The 1,525-nt window shown below is 42.4% G+C and overlaps 1 protein-coding gene across 1 annotated transcript in view; it reads left to right on the top strand.

Moving 5' to 3' along the window:
- Positions 1 to 1,239, top strand: part of LOC122546864 (probable voltage-dependent R-type calcium channel subunit alpha-1E) — a gene marked incomplete at its 3' end in the record, with an annotated part of 2,396 nt that extends 1,157 nt beyond the window's left edge. Inside the window, exons 2-3 of the mRNA XM_043685481.1 lie at positions 334 to 441; positions 1,139 to 1,239. Of these exons, the coding sequence (XP_043541416.1) occupies positions 334 to 441; positions 1,139 to 1,239 (209 nt within the window). The remainder of the gene's footprint in view (positions 1 to 333; positions 442 to 1,138) is intronic.
- Positions 1,240 to 1,525: the final 286 nt, after the last annotated feature.

Below are 1,525 nucleotides of genomic sequence, written 5' to 3'. Positions count from 1 at the left end.
CTGATACATCCTTCCTCACTGTCAACAACTCCACTGACTTTCGTATCATCCGCAAACTTGCTCACCCAACCTTCTAGCCCCTCCTCCAGGTCATTTATAAAAATGACAAACAGCAATGGTCCCAAAACAGACCCTTGCGGAACACCGCTGGTAACTGCAGTGTAACATGGAGATACTGAGCTAGTAACATGGACTGTGTCTCTCAGTCCTCGCTCCTCTCTCTCTCGCTCTGTCTCTCAGGGAGATATCTGTACACTGTGAGCTGTCTTTGTAGGGTTGGGTTACTTTGAGATACACATTATAATGCTGTTCTTGAATAAACCCGTCTTTCAGGTGGAGCTGATAAGCAGCAGTTAGATGCAGAGTTACGAAAGGAGATTATGACTATTTGGCCTCATCTCCCTCAGAAGACCTTAGACCTCCTGGTTCCAATCCACATGCGTAAGTGAAACATCGCTTTTCCTAGACCATAACTTTCTTAAATGCATCCGAAAAGCTCATTTAAAATTCCATGGAATGTCATTGAACATCTATAGTGTGGAAACAGGCCGTTCAGCCCAACAAGTCCACACTGATTCTCCAAAGTGCTGCAAAAATGACCCCTTTATGATGAGTCTCCTCTCCTGATCTCAAACTCCTTGATCCAGCCTGATGCTCTTCCGACCTTGGAATCCATAAGGCACTCCAGATTTCATCCCTTCTCCTGCCCATGGCTTTGGCTGACAGTTTCAACAATTACCAGATATTGGGCTACAGATCTGCCTTGAGTAGCTCACTTATAGACTAAGTGACCGATGAATGTTCCCTGCTCAATATAATATGGCAGCGATTTTATAATTTACCTCTGATTTCTCAGTCTTAAATTCTCTTTTAATTTTTAAAATTATATCATTGTGGAAGGACTGTTACTCCAAACTTTTTACTACTTTATTTTTCTAAATTTTTTTTCCTAAGAACTTGTGCTGAAGAATCTGTACCTAGGTACCTTGTACCTAAGATGGCGCCATATGCAGCGACTTGTAAAACTTTTCAGTGTACTCGTGTGAGTACATGTGACGATAGACCTAATTCAATTCAATTACAGTGTATATGTGTATGAGAAATCTCAGGAGTAACCCAGCCCCTTTCTCTTCTCCAGCCACTGACCTTACAATCGGGAAAATCTATGCGGCCATGATGATCATGGATTACTACAAGCAGAGTAAAACCAAAAAATACCAACAGCTACAGGAGGAGCAGGTACTGCACCAACAGCCAACTGGTCCTAACTGGCAGCACGGATTCTGAGGGGTCACATCGGGTAGGGATTGGTGATGGAGATTGGCAATGTGGTTTGAACTGGAATGGGTTTGGGGGCGGTTGGGAATGAGGCCAAGAATGGGAGTTACATTTTGTAGCATTTCTATACCACAAGAGAATATATAGGATATATCATACATTACTTATATTGAACATACAGAGAGTTGTGAATTCAGCCCAATCCTTCACGCAAGATAGCTATCAGAAAAGATTTACAAGGATGTTG

The sequence above is a fragment of the Chiloscyllium plagiosum genome, unplaced genomic scaffold, assembly GCF_004010195.1.
Source record: "Chiloscyllium plagiosum isolate BGI_BamShark_2017 unplaced genomic scaffold, ASM401019v2 scaf_10316, whole genome shotgun sequence".
Taxonomy (NCBI): Eukaryota; Metazoa; Chordata; class Chondrichthyes; order Orectolobiformes; family Hemiscylliidae; genus Chiloscyllium; species Chiloscyllium plagiosum.
Note: the sequence above shows the minus strand (reverse complement) of the source record. Positions and strands in the feature narration are given on the sequence as shown.